The sequence below is a fragment of the Chinchilla lanigera genome, unplaced genomic scaffold, assembly GCF_000276665.1.
Source record: "Chinchilla lanigera isolate Chin_1 unplaced genomic scaffold, ChiLan1.0 scaffold00135, whole genome shotgun sequence".
NCBI lineage: Eukaryota > Metazoa > Chordata > Mammalia > Rodentia > Chinchillidae > Chinchilla > Chinchilla lanigera.
This window is the reverse complement of record NW_004955536.1, coordinates 1275907-1293131: the sequence shown is the minus strand read 5'-3', so window position 1 is coordinate 1293131 and position 17225 is coordinate 1275907. Positions and strand designations below refer to the sequence as shown.

General features: G+C 44.8%; 1 protein-coding gene across 2 annotated transcripts in view; it reads left to right on the top strand.

Moving 5' to 3' along the window:
- Gpat4 (glycerol-3-phosphate acyltransferase 4) overlaps positions 1 to 17225 on the top strand; it is a 46846-nt gene that overhangs the window by 20634 nt on the left and 8987 nt on the right. For both annotated transcript variants that reach the window (XM_005410526.1, XM_005410527.2), the window contains exons 3-12: positions 7025 to 7094; positions 7718 to 8018; positions 8835 to 8909; positions 9812 to 9901; positions 10097 to 10190; positions 10728 to 10843; positions 12427 to 12482; positions 12951 to 13036; positions 16393 to 16521; positions 16618 to 16697. In XM_005410526.1, the coding sequence (XP_005410583.1) occupies positions 7025 to 7094; positions 7718 to 8018; positions 8835 to 8909; positions 9812 to 9901; positions 10097 to 10190; positions 10728 to 10843; positions 12427 to 12482; positions 12951 to 13036; positions 16393 to 16521; positions 16618 to 16697 (1097 nt within the window). The remainder of the gene's footprint in view (positions 1 to 7024; positions 7095 to 7717; positions 8019 to 8834; positions 8910 to 9811; positions 9902 to 10096; positions 10191 to 10727; positions 10844 to 12426; positions 12483 to 12950; positions 13037 to 16392; positions 16522 to 16617; positions 16698 to 17225) is intronic.

Sequence of the window (17225 nt, the reverse complement as noted above, 5' to 3'; positions counted from 1 at the left end):
AGATTCCTATGAAGAATTCAAACCAGTTAGTTGTTTCCTGGAACCCTTAATAATTTTTGCTTTTCAACCGAACTATTTCTCCCACTTCATAGGAAGAAAACCAGCGGCTTAGTGCACATATAGATAGTTCTGGGTGGATCAATTTCATTTTGCCTCCTTTCTCATTTTTTTTTTTTTTTTTGTCTTTTGAGACAGGGTCTCGCTATGCAGTTTCAGGCTGGCCTTGACCTCACTTTGTAGCCCAGACTGGCCTCAAACTCATAATGATCCTCCTACCTCAGCCTCCCAAGTGCTGGGATTACAGGCATGAGCCACCACACCCGGAGCTTAGAGATTATTTTAATACACCTAAGAAGCATTTTGGAAAATACTTTACTTAGTTTGAGGCTCTAGCATCTGGATTTAATAGGTCTAGGTGAACATGTAAAAAAAATTTCCCAGATGATTCTTGTGTCAGTGATGTCCCATGATTCTACTTCTCTGCCCCAACCCCATGTGGACCCACTTAGTGGTTTGTCTCTAATGAATAGGATGTAGTGGGCATGATGCTGTGTGACATGTAAGATTAGGTTAGAAAAGGCAGCATAACTTTGGTCCTGCTCTTTTTGCTGCTTGTTCTTGGAGCCCAGCCATCATGATGTGAGGAAGCCAAGCCATGTGTTTCAGTTCACTGCCCCAGGAAGGCTCGGACAGCCAGCGTCAGATGCCCACACTGGAGTGAGCAGGCTTCCAAGTGTTCCAGCTCCTGGCTTCCATCCACCCACGTGTGCAGTATGTAGGTTCAGGAACAAGATAAATGGGGGTGGTGTTTTAAGCCACTGAGTATTGAGGTAGTTCGTTATATAGCCACAGATGACAAAATACGTCACACTAGAAAATTTCAAACACTCATCGTTATCTTTTAGCTTATATTACCTTCAACTTAATTTCATTATTAGTTTCTTGCAGTGCTGGGGATTAGATCCAGGGTCTTGCGCTTGCTAGGCAAATACTCTGCCACTGAACTATATCCCCAGCTCATTTTAAAAATATTGAGACAGGGTTTTACTGAGTTTCCTAGGCTGGTCTTGAGTTTGTAATCCTCCTGCGTCAGCCTGCTATTTAGCTAGAATTAAGTTGTGGGGTTTTTTTGGAGGGGGGCACTCCAGGAATCGAACTCAGGGCCTTGCGCTTGCCACTCAGGCGCTTGTGCCCTTGAGCTACATCCCCAGTAGCTGGAATTATAATTGTGTACCACCACAGCCAGCTTTTTAAAAAAATCATGTTCCTATTTTATAATGAAGTGTGTACATACAATTTTATTTTGGCATTTTATCAGCAATCTTTACATTTTACTTATAAAGGTAATTAAAAGTAATATAAAGATAATTAAAACTGTGTGTCTAGAATCCATACTGTACCTATCTGCATCTGTTTTGGGCACTCTGTATGCAGTCCTGACTTAACAGCTGGTCTCCCACACTTTCTTCTTTGTAAAGTTGCCAGGAGAAAATGTTTGCATACCTGCCTGAGGGGAAGGTAGAGAAGATGTGGCTGGGTCAGTGCTAGCCAGTAGTGTCCCAGAGCTCCTGAGCCCACTGCAAGTCCTGAAGGGCTGAGTCACTGAAGACTACTGTGTATAGACAAGAGCATCTTGTTTAAAGCACTTTTTTGTCCTTTCTTCAGGTTTTGTTTGTTTTTGTTTTGGGGTTTTTTGGGTTTTGTTTTTTTTTTTGCTTGAGATACTCTCTACTCAGTATGATTATTTTTTGGAGTAGAATTCCTATGAGTAGACTTTCAACTGGGTTGAGAATAGCTTGCAAGAAGGAAGAGGAGAAAGCTTAGATATACAGGAGAAAGATGAAAATAAATGACTGTGTTTTCCTGCAGTGAAAGGAATGGACCAGGTTGGATTAGGGAAGATGGGACCCTTGCTGTCCGAAGTATTCAGCTCCAAAGCAGGTGTCGGAAGAGAGTCTCAGAAACCAGTGGTAGTTGTGGGAGACTTGAGAACAGGACTCCAGGGGTGGTGGTGTTGTAGTGGGCAGGCATGCATTGTTGGGGTCAGGCAGCTCTTAAATCCAATGCTTTTCCTGTAAGTGCTTTGAAGTCTGACTTTGCCCATGGAACTTTCCAGTGTGGTTTTTCATCTAGAGAAGGAGTTCTGTTTTGTTTTTTTTGTTTTGTTTTGTTTTATTTTTTCCGGTACTGGGGATTGAACTTACGACCTTGTGCTTGCCAGGCAGGCGCTGTGCCGCTGAGCTAAATCCCCAGCCCCATAGAGGAGTGGCAGCTCTTAGTGCACATGCTTATAGGAAAGAGGCAGTTTTAATTACAACCTTGAGTGATTTAAGGACAGACTGAAGGAGAGAAGGATGATTTGTGGCAAGGAAAGTGATAGAAAAAGTTTTAGATTTTATCATTTCAAGTCTGTTTTCTTGCCTGGAGACCTCGATGAAGAAAAGTGTTGGGAGTTGATGAATTAAATGCAGTCCTCTGTTGATTGCCTACTGTGCTGGGGCACACACATCCTGTGCTGGAGTGCACATATGCAGATGGGTGGGTTCTGGCCAGCCTCTGGGACATTTGTAGTCCAGTAGCGCTGGAGGCGGGGGGGGGGGCATGGACACATGCATATATCATTAATGCAACATGTGATGCATAACTAATTCAGACTGAGTCTTACTGAGGGTGGGTAGGCATCATTTCATACTAGGTTTTCATTTGAACTAGATATTAAAAAGGAGGAGGATAGCGCATTACAAAGGCTTGGTGAAAAACTACAGTGTTTTTGCTAGAGCAGAAACTTTGTGTTACAATATTGAACATTTCTTTAGGCATTGAAAGTTTTTGACATGAAAGTGCCATGATCAGACTCTTGATACAGCATTGTTAAGTGGGGTAGAGGAGAGATGACAGCATTATTAGGTGGAGGCAGTTAAATAGCTGTTCTCAGCATAGGCAAGAGAATATTGGAGTGAAGGAAGGAGGTGTGAAGCATGAGGTGTTTGTATAAGGCAGTGCCACCTGAGTGGAGGATGGCTAGGGCTCAGTGACAGGGGGGGCCTAAGGGAGGGGACGCTAGTACCAAGCCTGCGGAGAGGCCTCTGCATCTCAGGAAAGGTGTGCTCCCAGCCTCCTAGCATGCCATATAGCCAGGCCTGCTTGCCTGCAGAATTGAGAATGGGGAGTTGGCACTTATGTGAACCAGGAGAAAGTTGACAGCAGCTGTGTGGACATTACAGGTGAAGCAAAGAGAGAAGAGAGCTTTGAATGATGGAGTCTGCTTGGGTAATGGAGCTGATGGTTGATCAAATCTGCCTTTCACGTTTATTTGTTGTGTAGTTTAGGAGGGCTTTGAACTCATTATGTAGCTCAGGCTGGCTTCAAATTCAGGATGATCTTACTGCCTCAGCCTCTCTAGTGCTGAGTTTGTAGGCGTGCACCACTTTGCTGGGCATAAGCCTGGCTTTTTAAAAGTCTAGGTCTTTAGTTGAATCTAGTCCACAGGAAAATGCAGTGGAGGATAAGAAGGAAAGGGAGGTTCCTGCTGAAATTACTTTTTCTGAGACTGTTAGTTCTTACTCTTGATTATGGTAAACTGTGGTCTTCAACAGAATGAATAACTAGCAGAGTGCTCCATGGAAGAAGCACCTGCATTGCCCCTGCCAAGGTCTCTGTTCAGTTTAATGTTACCTACTATAAGAGTGCAGTGTTAGGGGCCCGGCTGGCACTCCATCAGGAACAGCAGTAGCTTTCCTACATCTCATTGAGTGGAAGACCGCTGCACGGCCAGCTGCAGTCTGGGATTGCTGACAGGAAGAGGAGATGCTATCGAAAGAAAATGGCTTTTCCATCTGGACCTGAAATAAGGGCCCTACATAGAATTTTTTCATTCTTATATTTTGCCAGATATGTCATCCAGCTGAGTTCATTTCATCTCTCTTTCATATCAAATTTGAATTTGGGAAAATTTTTGTATGATTATGTGCAGTTTATCAAAACAATTGAGAAAAACAGATTACAGTGTTATTGCTCAAAATAACATCAATCTATTTTTGTAAACTTCTTCATACTATTAAAGTTTGCCCTAAAAGACCCCTTAAAAAAAATACGAGTGCAGTGTTGTTAATTCCCTAAACTGTTTCTTTTCTGGGAAAGCTGAAAAGGAATAATTAATCCAATATTGAATAACCTTGCAAATGGCAACTCAGATCAGGGGAAAATAAGATTTTTAGGACGAAATAAACTCTGAACCAAGTATTCTTAATTTTATTCTAAATATCTGAAAACTATTTCTTGAAGTGACAGCTCAGAGAAGCCAACTGTGTAGTCACCAGGCATTGCTACCTTGGGCTTGTTTGTGATATGGTGTAAAATGTTTTTGGTCTTTGTGCCCAGTTCCTGCACAGAGCTCCTAAAACCCTAGGAATTTTCCAAGAGATTGTAATGTCTTCTTCACAATGAGTCCCTTTGAGCACACCTGACTTTATGCTAATGTAATGACATGGCTAGATACCAGGTCGCCTCAGGATGGGCCTGGTCACCAGAAAGGCTGAATGATTAGAAGGCTGGGATTTTCAGCTCGTTGCCCAACCTCTGGGAAATTAACAGCTAGAGTTTAAAATCTGTGGGACTCCATAAAACTCTTGAGTGAGATTTGATTAACTGGGTTTGTGGAGGGTGGTGTGCCCACAAAGGGCCTGGAACCTGCGCTTACCCACCACAGTACCTGCCTTCTGTACTGTCTTCTGGCTTGCCCTGAGGCATGTCATTTATAATAAATCATAAATGTAAGTGAAATTTGTTTCCCTGAGTTCTGCAAGACATTCTAGAAAATAATCATGTCCAAGGAGGTGGTTGTGGGAACAGCCAATCATAAGCAGCAACTTGTGATTGGTGGCTTTGTGGGATTGTGTTATAGCACTGAGCCGTTAACCTGTGGGCTCTTCAGCTGTCTCCATGCAGATAGTTTCACAGCTGAGTTGAAGGGGAACACTCATCTGGTGTCCAAGGAAGTTTTACTTGATATATGTATGTTTCCCTCCATATCTGGTATCCAAAGTGTGGTTCGCAAATAGCATGGAGAAAAAGAAGTGTGTCTTCCCAGGCCCTCTCCTTTGCCTTCATTAGGGTGAGTGTAATCCATTTCCTCAGCAGGCCATACCTGAGCTTACCTGTTGTCCTTTACCCTCGTGACTTTGGATGGTGTTTTTTTTAATGCAGAATCATTTTGTAATATCCTGAAATTTGAAAAGAAGGTCAGAGAGGATGAGATACAACTACTAAGCCGGAAGCCAAGGAATGTCTGCTATTCCTGTGTTCCAGAGCTACAAGAAGCTCAGGAGAGCCCATCCAATTAAATCAGCAGCTCACAGTGGCCCTCAGTTTTGCATAGTGAAGCATTCTTTCAGCTTGTATGCTCATCCTCAAGGGGCCTGATTTTCATATGTCACTCATCTATTGAAATCTAACTTGAGAGATGTGTGCATTGTCAGTATGGAATCAAGTACTATATTTCTCTCTAAAATTGTTCTTATAATACCAGTGCAGGTGAACCCCTAATGTTGGGTGAGTGACCTGTGTCTCCATATGCCCCGGTTTATTATAAATTCTTGTCCTTTTCACCTTGTTACTAACTCCAGAAAACCAAGTGGAATTTTATTTTAAGAATTATATTAACTTTTTTCTCTAAAAAAGATCATACAGTGAGCCAAAAGACATCAACAACAAGACCTCTGAACTATGGAAAATAGATTAAATGAGTTTTCTTGTGTTTGACCCTTCTTTGAGTAGATGACTCTGAGCTACTGTTTTTTTTCTAGACAATGGCATTTGAAGAAGTTTCCAGATGAGGTCATTCCCTGATTAAACTCAGCCCTGCTTTTGGCTTTGCTAGACCTCGGAAAGCAGTCTCACTGATACATTAGGCTCTTAACAGCAGGATCTACCTCAGATGCCTGGGGCCACTTTGCTGATGCATTTTGCTGTGTCATGGCTTGAATAGGGTTTCCCACCTTGCATAACTGGACACAGAAGTTTGAAAAGATATCTTTTCAAATCTCTGCTATTTCCTGGACTTGCTGTGAGTTTTTTGTTTGTTTTGTTTTTTGGTGGTGGCATGGGAATGGAACCCAGGGCCAACTACACGCTGGGCAAACACTTTAGTCGAGAGCTACACCTTTGCCCTTCTTGATTCATTGGCACAGCTTTGTGTTTGGTGCTAGCATTCCAGTGGGGAGTGAGTGAACTAGCTTGATGGTAGTGAAGGACCCAGCTTCTGGCTCCCATTTACTTCAGTTTGGAGGGTTTTAATGAGGTAGAGAGCTCCCAAGAACACCTTTCTTTCTCCTGCTCTTCTAGAGCCCATGGATTTTAGTTACCATGCCGTGCACTTTCAAGTTTTGTCGTGTATACAATATCCTTTGACCTTTCAAAGTAGGAGGTTGAGATACTGTCTTGTCCTGGTTTTTTTTTAGATAAAGAGACTTAAGATTCTGAGATTTGGGTTAAATTGTCTAAGGAACGTAGCTAGTGAGTATTAAACTTGGAAATTGAACATGGATTTTTCGAAATCTCCAAATAGAGTTTTTTTCCCCTCTAATGCTTTGAAGCCAGTCCTAGACTTACGTTAAAGTTCTGAGTTATTTCTGTTAACTGTCTAGACATACATTAACTTTTTCTCCTCTCAAAAACTAAAATGACTGCTTTCTTGGAATAATTTGGTGATGGGTAGAGATAGCGTCAGAGAGGGGGCAGTGGTTGGAAGATGTGTTGTATGATATTGCCATTTGTACAGAGTTCCTTAAGTGTCACAGACAGAGATTAGGGCAGTGAGAAGGAAGGCTGGGCATTAACTTTCTGGGCTGTGTGAGTTTTCCAGCCTGGGCCCTAGTTATCCAGAGGGCTTCTTTGGGGCACGTGTATCCCTTTGGCATAGATGGCTTGACAGATATGGCCCCAGGTGATTGGGATTTGGGCTCACAGGTGGAATTCTGAGCAGGATCTCATTCTTGTTCCTGTGCGTTTGCCTTTTCCTCCTCAGTGGGCTACCTTGAGGATGGAAAGAGGAGCCAAGGAGAAGAACCACCAGCTTTACAAGCCTTACACCAATGGTAAGACTGGGTCTTCATCTGAGCCTAAAGGAGTCTTTCGAAATATATATTCATTTTGTAGTGCTTTTATTTGCATGCTGTCTTAGTCTATTTCCTGTTGCTAAGGTGGATACCTTAGAGAAAAAAATTTTTTTAGGCTCGCAGTTCTGGTGGGTAGAAGATCCAGATAGCATGGTACTAACAAGGGGCCCTGGCTGCATCATACTGTGGCAGATGACATCATCACAGGAGCATGTGGGAGGAAAAAAGGGAAGGTGGGGTAGGTCACACAGTAAGAGAGTAGGGAGAGACCAGGCTTTTTTATAAAACCACCTGATCTTAGGGGAACCTGTCCACTCCTGCAGACCTATCCCACTTGAATGGCCAATGTTTTTGCCTTCACTAGGGCAGCGTCCTGTGACCCAATCTCTTTCCACTAGCATCCACCACTCAGAGTTACTGCATCTCTATACCATTATACTGGGGACCAGGCTTCCAGCTACTGAACCTCTGGGGTACACACTCAAACCATACCCAAACCATAGCATGCACATACCCTAAACACTGCTAACCCAGGCTATGTGTCCTATTTTCTACATGTTCTTTCCCAGCATGTTGTTTGACAGGGATATTCTCTTTTGCAGGAATCATTGCAAAAGATCCCACTTCACTAGAAGAAGAAATCAAAGAAATTCGTCGAAGTGGTAGTAGTAAGGCTCTGGATAATACTCCAGAGTTTGAGCTCTCTGACATTTTCTACTTTTGCCGGAAAGGAATGGAGACCATTATGGATGATGAGGTGACAAAGAGATTCTCAGCAGAAGAACTGGAATCCTGGAACCTACTCAGCAGAACCAATTACAACTTCCAGTACATCAGCCTTCGGCTAACTGTCTTGTGGGGGTTAGGAGTGCTGATTCGGTACTGTTTCCTTCTCCCACTCAGGTGAGGACTGGGCCTGGTGTGGACAAAAAGTGTATGTGTTCTGCCCAAGCCCAAGGCATGAACTGTCTGACTATCAGGCACCTCCTCGCATGCTGTGTTTTTGTGTTTCCCCATTTTAGAAAGGTAGTGTGGCTCTTTACTGGCCATTCCATCTGACTCTTAGAAGGATGCCCTGGTGATTATGCTTTCTTTGAAGCCCCCTAGAATTCTCTGCATATCAGACCAAAATAGTTGGATTTCTTAAAGACCTTTTAGTTGTATAAATGAGCTAAACACAAGGACAGGGAACGTCATGTACTTCTGGCTACTCATCCTGGCATGGCCTCCTTCCTCAAGCTTGCCTCTCAAATACAGAGGCAATATTGACCTCTCGTTATTCTGCCATGTGTTGTTCTCTGTGTGTCCTGCCAGGTGCTGCTACCTTCAGGCTCTGTCTTCTGTTGCTTCTCAGAGTGTCTTCACTTCTGCCAGGGGCTGATGCCAAAGGGAAGGGCTCTACAGCAGGATGGGGGTGGGTTTTCAAAGGAGCAGCCAACCCCTGTGTGTACAACACAGCCAGCATTAAGGCTTTTCTGCTGTGGCTGCTTGATGCTGGAAGACCTGGTGTCAGCTGGGAGCCTGAGCGATCACTCGCTGTCCTTTGGAATCCAGTGATCGCTGGTTCTGATAGGCCTGCTCCCGGTCCAGGGTGAAACTCTTGTCCAGCTCTCAGGAGATTGCTTTGTGAGGGGTGGTGTTCATAATCCTTGCTTCATTTTTGTACACTGACTTGTATACTTGGATTGCTTTAATGTGTTTTAACTTGTCTTCTTACAGGATAGCTCTGGCATTCACAGGGATTAGCCTTCTGGTGGTGGGCACAACCTTGGTGGGATACTTGCCGAACGGGAGGTAAGTAGAGCACAGGTGTCTGTGTGGAGCGCAGTTCCTTCTGGAAAGGTAACTTGAGTTGAAGGCTAGGCTGCCCCTTTGAATACCAACCAAAGCCACAGCATTTTAGTTGACTCGAAGGTAAGAGCAGCATCAGGGATCAAGGCTCATTTTGTGACGTATCTTGGTCTATGACTACTCTTTTTGCCCTCCAGCCTTCACATTCTTTCCATTTTTAAAGACCAAAAGTCAGAAACCATGAAAATATAGAATCCAGGGCCCAGATGTTAACAAATTTTATTTTATTTTTCTGTTTTTGTTTTTTGAGACAAGAGTCTCATTATGCATTGCAGGCTGGCCTGGAACTCACAGCCATCTTCCTTGTCAGTGTCCCGAACAGTAGTGGGATTACAGCCATGTGCCCCCAAGCCTGGCAAGATGTTAACAGATTTTAACATACTTGGTTTTGTACATTCTGCTAGGTTGGTAAATTGTGAAGGAAGAGTAAAAGTACTGTGGAATGTAGGTGGGTTGTGCCTTTTTTTGTTGTTGTTGTTAAAGGAAACTTTGCTCCCTTGGGCCAGCAGACCTCTGCAATGCTGGCATTGCTGAGGAGGCTTGACTGTGGCCTGGCCTGCTGTGGGCTGCCTTGCAGGTAGCAATCTAGGAATCTAGCTTTCCTGTGTGGGGAGTTCTAGGGCTGCAGATTCTCAGCCATTGACTTAGGTGAGCAAATGTCATCTCATTGCTACTTCTTTTTTTCCTGATTGTGAACATAAAAATACTTACATATCACAGTGTTTTACTATATGCATGCATACTTGTAAAAGCACTGTGTTGCAGACTGCTCCATGGTTGGAGTCAGCAACATGTCCTGTCTTTATATGTAAAACAAAATCCCAAACGCGCCCCTGTTGTTGCAGGTTTAAGGAGTTTTTGAGTAAACACGTTCACCTAATGTGTTACCGGATTTGTGTGCGAGCCCTGACCGCCATCATTACCTACCATGACAGGTGAGGGAGCTTAACGATGCTGTAGAGTGAGGTGGGCTGGCCAGAGCACCACCCACCTGCTTGGCCCAGTGGGAAGCAGCAACAGAACTGAGCTGTGGAAGCACCTGTGCTCGCAGACATGTTCCAAGTGAATTGTTTCACACTAGTTTTTGTTGCCTACAAATACTGTTGCTTACAAGTTTTATTTTATACCAGGAAGAACAGACCAAGAAATGGTGGCATCTGTGTGGCTAACCATACATCTCCTATTGACGTTATCATTTTAGCCAGTGACGGCTATTACGCCATGGTGAGTGTTTGTTTTCTTGAGGTAGGACTTCCTACATTAGGCCAGGAGGCTTCTGGACCTTTCACAAAACACTTTTAAGGGTATAAGCATGTGAACATGCTTTTTATATGTGTGCCCAGACATAGCATGTTGCCTTGGGAGCAACTTGTACTTAAATAGGAGACGTGCTAAGCAGACTTGAGAGCAAGGTGGGAGACGAAGGGGCAAATCTCAGTTGCCCCTTGGACTGTGAAGGTTCGGGAAATGGAGAGGGCTACAGCCAGGACTGGACTGGAGTGTGAGAAGTCACCCAGGGAGGGGCGTTTTATTTAAGGAATCACTTTTGTGTTAGGGTTTTCAGTTGTTTTTATATGTCTGGGTTGGTTACTATTAAAAGAGAAATTTAGGGTTTGGGGAATCTAATTGTGGTTTCCTGATAATGGGAACCGTGCAGCTGAGACCTGTTTGACAGTGAGGCATCAAGGTGCATATTTTGTGGGATCTGGGGGATTTGTGTGAGATGGCTTCACTACTAATTATTGTCCTGTCTGAGACTAGGTGGGTCAAGTGCATGGAGGACTCATGGGTGTGATTCAGAGAGCCATGGTGAAGGCCTGCCCCCACGTCTGGTTTGAGCGGTCTGAAGTGAAAGACCGCCACCTGGTGGCTAAGAGGTAAATGGACAAGGTGCTCTTCTGTTTGCCCAGTTCCAACATAAGCAGAAAACGTACTTTAGGGATCATTAGAATTAGAATGCTGTCTACATTGAGCCTATACTGTTCTTGTAATACATTTTCCCCAAAACATGGAATATAAATAGAAGCCTGAGTATTATTTACCTACTTAGTAATGTTTCATTGTACCCATTCCAGCAAATATGAACTTCCATTACTATTAGAAATCTCAAAGTGAAAAAAAAGTAAAAAAAATTTCACATTGATTCATTATCACAAATAAAGGCCAGCATAAGGCAGTGGAGCAAAATGCTGCTCTGTTCTTATTTCCAGTGTGAACAGTGCAGAAAGCTTTACAGTAGACAGAAAGGTATCAGACTCGGTTGAGACCATCTTCTATACAGACTGGGGAACCCCCACTAAATTCATTTTGGTTCAGGGGCAGAGTTTCGAGCCAGGAGACACTGGAGGTCCATCAGTCTGTTTTCTACAACTATGGCAATATCTGAAGCTGATTAATTTATAAAGAAAATCTGTTTGGGTTCACAGTTCTGAAGGCTGGGAAGTCTAACATCGGGCAGCCATATCCGGCAAGGCCCTTGTGCTTTGTCATAACATAGCAGAAGGGCAAGCACATGTGTGCAGAAGAAATAAAACAGCTGCACATGGTGATGTACACCATGTTTAGTACCAGCTACTCAGGAAGCTAAGAAAAGAGCATCACAAGTTTGAGCCTAGCCTGGTCAACTTGGCAAGATCCTGTCTCATAATAAAAAGAGCTAGGGATAGCTCATTGGTAGAGTGCTCGCCTGCCATGCATGGAGCCCTGGGTTCAGTCCCCAGTACAGTCAGTCAGTTCATCAAGGGCTGCCTTGCTTAATAACAGTTCATTCTTGAGGTAACATACAGTGCCATGGAAACTACCTTAATCTTTCTTACTGACCTAATCACCACTTGAAGACTCCATCCCCCACTACTACCATAATGACTATTAAATTTCATCGTGAGATTCTGAGAGAACAGAACACAGCAAGGTCCAGCTTAGTGCAGTTGCTCAGCGGCCAGCCACAAAGGCTTGTTAATGGTTTTGTGTGTGAGGTCATATGGCGGCTGCCTCCTTCAGAGAGTACCAGTTCTGAGCAGTGTCCTCTGTACAGACTAACATTCGTGATAGGGCTGTTACTTGTATGTCTCGCTGCCAGGTGGCTCTGATTTGAACATGTTACTTTTCTGCCGGCTGGAATCACGTACATGAATGACCGTCCCACTGGGCAGCATGGGACAGTCCCATTGGGTGGCATAGCTGTCAAATCGGATAGTCATGCATATGCCACCGGTGGGTTAAGCCAGCAGGAACATATTAATGCTGAATTGAACAATTATGTGAATTAAGTGGGGGCCATATAGTTTTCTCTGCCCTTACTACTTTTTTTCTTTATGAACTTCAGATTGTGCATTTCTAAAGGACACAGATTTGTTAACTTGCTTTTACCCGTCTAAACAAGTGTCACATATATAAATGCACTTTGATGATAGGGAACATAAGGTTGTCTGACCATCCATTTTATTTTTTTCTTTTGAAGACTGACTGAACATGTGCAAGATAAAAGCAAGCTGCCTATCCTCATCTTTCCAGAAGGTAAGAGCCTCTGGGTGGGGGGGCCAAGTCCCTAAGCCCTTGTTGGGGTTCTCTTGTACACTGAGTCATGTTAAGTCCCCTTCACATCAGCTGTAGGACTATTGGGAGATTGAGAACTTGGGTGCAGAGTTGATAGTGTGAGCTCCAGCAGCAGTCCCTTCTTTGGCTCTGCTGGCGACAAGCCTCTCAATTTTCTGTGAGGCTCTCCCCAGTCCTCCCAAGTCCAGCCGGGGTCCCTGGCCCTCACCTGGGTTGGTATGTGTCAGTCAGGAAAGTGGCATGGAAAAAGAGAAGAGGAAGAGGGACTGCATTTGCCATCTTTAAGTGTTATTAGTAAGTTAGGGTGGTGACAGGTTTATCCCATTTGAGGAGCCACTCGGTGTTTTTATTGTTTAATGTTAAAGAAATTCCTACTATCTGGGATAAGGATCAGAAAGAAACAGCATTTTGCTCTTTCCTGTATTTTAGGTACCTGCATCAATAACACATCAGTGATGATGTTTAAAAAGGGAAGTTTTGAAATTGGAGCCACAGTTTATCCAGTTGCTATCAAGGTACAGGACCTCTGAGGATACACACTATTGTCCTGATCATGGCTGAGGAGAATGGGGTGCAGCAGTTGAGTGGCTGCTCCTGCAGCGGTGCCCTGGGGCTGGACCGCCAGGGCCTATGTCTGGGGAGAGGAGAGCTAAAGGCTGTAGCTCTATGTGGGAGGCCTGGGCAAAGTTTAGAAGGGGAGCAGCCAGGTGCCCACCTGCCGCCAGATTTGGGAAGTGGCGTACCCCTCCTGAGCTCTGCCTTTATTACTCCCTGTGCCACCAGCTAGGTTCATCATGGAGAGGAGAAGGGAGGGTGATGGGCCTCATCGTGGTGTTGTAGGGCAGGCAGCCCATGGCATGGAGCGGGACCTCTGAACTGCTCCCTTCGGTCCCTGCCCTTCAGAAACTTGTCCTCCTCCCCCTCAAGCTCCCTGGAGACCAGTCAGCTGTACTGCTTCCCTCCTCCTCCTCCTCAGCCCATCCCATCCATCTAGTTTCGTTGTGGATTCATATGATATCTGGAAGGACCAGGCCTCACTCTCACTCAGACTTGTCAGTCAGGTTAAAGTACCTGGGCCGAAGTCTCAGGCAGGGCACACAGCAGACACACTTCCTGTCCTTTCACAAGGGCCTGCTTGCTGCATGCAGAGCACCTGTGGAGATGTCTGCACTGTGTGTCACCTTGCTGTGCAGTTTGACAGTGAGGGTTCCTCCTGGTTAGGCCGCCCTCCTTTCATCAGTTTGGCAGAGAACCAAGTTGAAGATAGCAAGCAAGAATCAACTGCAGGCTAACAGATGGTTGGTGAGGTCTGCCAGAACTGTGGAGGATGGTGCGTCAGGCAACAGGAAACATTAATAGGGTCTCCAGGGATGTGGGCTTGGGAGTGACATGTGATCCTGAATGCAGTTTTGCATTCTCGTGTAATGCAGGCCGGTTATTTCCCTGCAGGTACTGGTCACCTTGTTGGATACATGAGGGGAGGTTCATCTTGACTCAGAGTCTGTGGTGGGCTTACTCAAAGAGAGAAACATGATGGTGGAGGAAAGCTGCTCACCTGATGGCAACCCAGAAGCAGAGTGAGACAGAAAGCCAAAGAGAGAGTCAGGGACAAGAACATCCCCTTCCAGGTTACACTCGCATGGCCTGCTTCCTCCAGCCAGGCCCCACCTCAGAAGAGCACATTCAGCTTCCACACTCCTCACCTTCTCAAAGGCCGGTGAGCCTGGGCCCAGGCCATAACTCTGCATGAGTTTGGGTGCTGCTGGAGGGCAGCCCTCTGTTCCTGCAGAGTGCAGATTGTCATGCCCAGGGCACCAGTCTGCCACAGCATCCCCATTGTCACTGCAGCTAGTTAGGGGCAGCCCCCGCCGAGGAGTGTGTTTCCTACCCACTACTAGGACATGGACCCTGTGGGGGGCTCCCCTCCAAAGTAAAAGGCCTATAAAATTCACATTAGTTTTTATTCAGAGTGGAGCCCATGCATCCGTGGTTAAGAGCTCATGCTCTGCAGATGCTTCTGTAATGTGGGGACACCTGTATTGGTAGCTGAACTTGGATAGCCTTAGTAACAGCAAAGCTCTTAACTGCATCTCCATCAAACTTCAGTCACTGTCGGATTTTGAGGAACATATTGTTACTTTGAGCATTTACCTTGTTTTTACGTTTAATGTCTGCCCTGTGTAGAAGACAGAATTAGCCCTCAACAAAGCACCCTCACTTACAGCACCAAAATTTCTATTCAGATCATGGCTCGTAAAGTATAACACCATTTTCTTTTTATTTTATTGAGGAAGGATCTTGCCATGCTGCTCATAATAGCTTCAACTCATGGGCTGAAGTCCTTCAGCCTTAGCCTCCTAGGTTGCTGGGCTGTCAGCATGCATCTCTTTGTAATCATACACGTTAGCTTCGTTTAAACTCACTTCTCTTACTTACTTTTGGAATTATAAATTCATTAAGTCTCCTACAATTAAATCTAAATTTTTTGTGCTTTTATTTGTTTTGGTGCTGGGGATTGAGTCCAGAGGCTCATACATACTAGTCAAGCACTCTCCCAGTGAGCTGCAGTCTCAGCCCCTCTTAGTTTCTATTGGTAAATCTCATGTCTTTATTTCTGTAGTTAAGAGCTGTAATCTCAACATACTTATCCATGTTTTGTTCTGAGAATCATAAAACTTAGGCTGGAAAAGCCTAAGAGATCACACAATTGAGTCTAATCCTTACCCCACCTGAAGTGCAAGATTCTCCACAATAGCTTCCCTGCCTGGTGTTCATTCTTTTGCTGGGAAAGGTGGTATCTTTACCTATATAGGTGGCATCTTGTTTGGAGGGATAAATCTTGAAATTCTGTCTCTGATTTTTCTACTCTCTATTCGTAGGTCTTTGCATTATATAATTGCACAAAGTTAGCATTTAATCTGCAGTTGCTCTTCAGGCAGTTAATAATGGTCCTGTGTTACTTTATTTAGTCATCCCCCTTGGGGATTCATATTCTTCTGCTGCCTCTTGAGCAGCCACCTCTTCCAGCACATCTCCTACCAGGTTTACCTGCCCCTGGAGTTACTGTTTGATGAGAATGAGGGCCACAACCACAGCCACAATTGCCATAAAATGCCGCTGAAATAGCCTTTATTAGAATCACTGACAAAGGTATCCGAGGCAGCTGCTTCCTGGTTGCAAATACATTGCATTCATAGTTGAGGCTTCGTGAGACTATTGGTGTGTGGCAATTTGCTGGTGAATTCTAAAGATACAAGTAATAGAGCTTCCTGTCTGAGCAGATGACTTAGCTTCAGTGGAATGGTAAATATGGAACGTATCATAACCTCATTGTTTCCTGATCAGTCTGGAATAACAGAAAGTTAGAAAAGAGGTTGTTAGCTGTGTGAGAAAATGCCTTCATGTAGGGCAGTGGTTGTGAACCTGAGGCACATGTGCCGTGACAGGCTGTTAGCCCTGGAAGCTCTTCTCTGACATAGGGGAAGGACATTAGACATATTAATGAGTCATACACATGCTGTTGGAGTTGTAAGAGGGGAGGGGACAGATAAAGCAAGAATGGCAAAATGTTGATATTTGCTGGGTCTGGGAAATGAGTATATTAACCCGTCCTCCCTGTTGTTGGCTGTGTCTTAAGACTTTAGTACCACAGCGTGTGCCTGTGAGTGAGGCATGGGGCTAATAAGGAAGGGGAACTTCTGTTTGAGGGTGGCTGTCCGGAGAGCTCTCTGTCAGGAGAGGCCTCCCCGACGTGGGCCATTGGGAGATCAGTGTGGTCAGCACCACCAGAGTGTGGGGCGTGGGCACAGCTCCCCCTGTGCTGCTGCCCCAGTGGGACACTCACAACTGCCCACTCCCCACTGTGTTGCAGTACGACCCTCAGTTCGGCGACGCCTTCTGGAACAGCAGCAAGTATGGGATGGTGACATACCTGCTGAGGATGATGACCAGCTGGGCCATCGTCTGCAGTGTCTGGTACCTGCCTCCCATGACCAGAGAGGTAGGTGCTCCAGCCACACAGACATCATTACTGGCTTGCCTGGGGTGTCCGTGAGCCTGGGAGGAGTGGTCTCATTTCATTCGTTCTTTGTGACAGAAAGATGAAGATGCTGTCCAGTTTGCAAACAGGGTGAAGTCTGCCATTGCCAGGCAGGGAGGGCTGGTGGACCTGCTGTGGTGAGTACAGAGCCCCTTAGGAAGGCTGTGCCTCCCTAGGGTAGAGAACAGAGCCTCTGGCTCTGGAGAGGGTGTTGTTCATCTCTTCCCACATCTGACTTGGAAGTGCCCTGCGCTGCCATACCCTTGGGGAACATAGATCAAGCAGTGGATTCTGGGGACTTTCCTAGGATTTGTCTGCCAGTGCACCAGATGCTGTTCATCTGATGATGATCTGGAAACCTCAGAGGAGTGTGAGGCCTCCTCTAATCTTGGTGCATTTGGCAAGTGGGCCATCCTTAGAAAGACAAAGGTTTGTTTGGCTGATTGTTTTTTTTTTGTTTTTTGTTTTCTTTTATTTTAAAAATAAAAGGAAGAAAACATTAACAGACAACCTTTTACAAAATAGCAAAAGGAAAAAATAAAAAAATAGCAAAAGAACAGTACAGACAATACAGAGTTACAAACAAAGTGGGAGGAAATTAAAAATGCTTTTTGTATTACATATTGATATCTTCAAAGTGGTTTCTCATGAAAACAAATACAGAC